General features: G+C 43.7%; 1 protein-coding gene across 1 annotated transcript; it reads right to left on the bottom strand.

The window, feature by feature from the left end:
* Positions 1-488: 488 nt before the first annotated feature.
* On the bottom strand, positions 489-1,532 carry GPR148 (G protein-coupled receptor 148). Its single transcript, XM_026649881.2, has one exon. It carries the CDS (start codon positions 1,530-1,532, stop codon positions 489-491), a length of 1,044 nt encoding a protein of 347 aa, XP_026505666.2.
* Between the last annotated feature and the right edge of the window lie 600 nt (positions 1,533-2,132).

Below are 2,132 nucleotides of genomic sequence, written 5' to 3'. Positions count from 1 at the left end.
AATTGCAGTTTACATGCAAGGGAGGTTAGGCTTGACCCCCGGCTCAAGCATGGGCTTATGTTGCAGTGTAGATGTTCCCTAAGTCACACACTTGGGCACTCACTTTATTGAGGGGCAATGTTGGCCAAGGCAGCCAAGGTTAGCCATTGGTCTTTGTGTCATTGGCTCTTTATTTTTAACTTTGACCCCCACCCACTACAGATGAGCAGAAATGACTTTGGTTTAATGTCGCCTCCAAAGCCACTTCCAGCAATGGAGCAAGCTCTAGTTCTACATGCAGTGCACTGAGAATGGTCCCATGTTGTGATGTAGGAGTCAAGATGTGCAACCTTCTGGTAGTGAGGAGACAGTAGAACTACCCCAGCCATAGCAATGCCTTTGACACCTGCAAATAAAGATCTAGGTAGCTGGTGACATGCTTACCTATTGCGACAGGGCAAATACAGCCCCTTTGAGCTTACTCTACTGTAGGTACATTCTGCCTCACTTTATGGTGATACAACAGGTGACACAAGACTAAGGCGCTTCATTCTGAAAATGAATTTGAGAGAGGATGATATCTCTCTGTATCGAAGCCCATACAGATAAGGCAACAAAGCTTTTGGCAGAACCATCAGGACATTGCAGATTGTTAGAGACATCCATATTCCTGTCTGTAGTCCAATGACAGCATTGAGGTAAAGTAATGTTTCCACCACAAGGGCCAGAAGTGGAGAAAAGTAAAAGAATAATATAGTGTGATGCATCAAGAATGTCACGCTAGCTCTAGAGAAAATGCTTTCCCATATGCCCGATTGTCTTGTTTTAAGATACAGGATAATATAACAACCATGTATTAAAGCCAAGCAGAGAAAGAGGGCAGCAACTGAAAGCATATAACAGAGCTTCACAGCATCGTCTCCATGCAGAGTCATGACCAGTATTATTGGCACAGAGCATGTGTTCATGGGACACAGTGCGGGTTTTTGAGTCACCATCAGCACCAAGTAGATGATCCCTGGGAAAACACCGGAAGAGAGCCATATGAGCACGATCAGTTTTTTTGTTCGTGAAGAAGGCAAAATGGCAACGTAGCGCAAAGGAAACAAAATGGCCAAGAATATATCCAGTACCATGGCAGCAGCTGTGAGCAATCCCCCACAGTAAGTCACGGCCAGCAAAAACAACAGGAGCACACAAGCATACTTGGGGAGCGTAAGGTTCGCGCCATTGAGAATGGCGGAGAGGGTGTAGAAGATTAGGTACATCAGATCACAAAGTAAAGCGTTCCCCAGAAGCAGGTACCTTGTTTCCTGGCGGATGCTGAAGCTGGAGAAAATCACAAACAAGATGGAGGGAATTACCAGGATGGCTGCCACAAGGCAGACAATTGGCGGGATCAGGAACATTTTCATGTCTGTATATGGAGGGGAGATAATCCATTCTTGCAACATGTACGTGGAAGGCTCATCCAAATCCAAGGTCCTGTTGGAATCCATCTCCCTCGGGGTTGCATTCAGAATCATTGTAGAGGCGCAGGCTAAGAAGTTCATTTCTTTAGGATTTTTGCAGGACTGATTGACTTGGACAAAACAAGCTCTGTGTTGAATCTAGCCTTGCAAAAGCTGATGCAGTGGATGTAACGAGCCAGGGAAAGCACAACACCTTTTGTAGACAACTCTATACCAGTGTCCCCTGGTAAGACCCAAGGACAGATTGCTGAAATTCTGTAGTCCCCAAAGGTGCTTCCACAACGTGGAATATTTTCTTTTCTTTCTGCAAAAAGTAATGGTGCATAAGGAAACAAAACAAACCTTCCTGTGCTTTAAACTTCAAACCCTCTGTGAGCTCTTTGATCAGGAAATATATGGGTTGCTTGTTATTAGCAACTGGAGTTTGTTCTCATTGTATTACCACACCAGAGAGGCAGATGGAATAGAGCTTGATTAAACAGATGTGATAGTGACATTCCAAGTGTACTGATGTAGTAAAGTCATAAAAATGATCAGATGATATTTTGTATCAATTCACAGGCAATAGCACAATTGACTGATTTGAGGGGGATCAATAAAAATGTCTCTGAGCTCCTGTTGTAAAATACCATCAAGATGGGTCTGTTCAATGAAATCATCTTATTTATAGATGTCATAACT

This window comes from Terrapene carolina, unplaced genomic scaffold, assembly GCF_002925995.2.
Source record: "Terrapene carolina triunguis isolate 2854851 unplaced genomic scaffold, T_m_triunguis-2.0 Scaffold88, whole genome shotgun sequence".
NCBI classification, from domain to species: domain Eukaryota; kingdom Metazoa; phylum Chordata; order Testudines; family Emydidae; genus Terrapene; species Terrapene triunguis.
The sequence above is the reverse complement of the archived record's forward strand: the minus strand, read 5'-3'. Positions and strand labels throughout refer to the sequence as shown.

Excerpts from the sequence above, each read along its gene's own strand:
- GPR148 (XM_026649881.2), bottom strand. The coding sequence starts at position 1,532 with ATGAACTTCTTAGCCTGCGCCTCTACAATGATTCTGAATGCAACCCCG.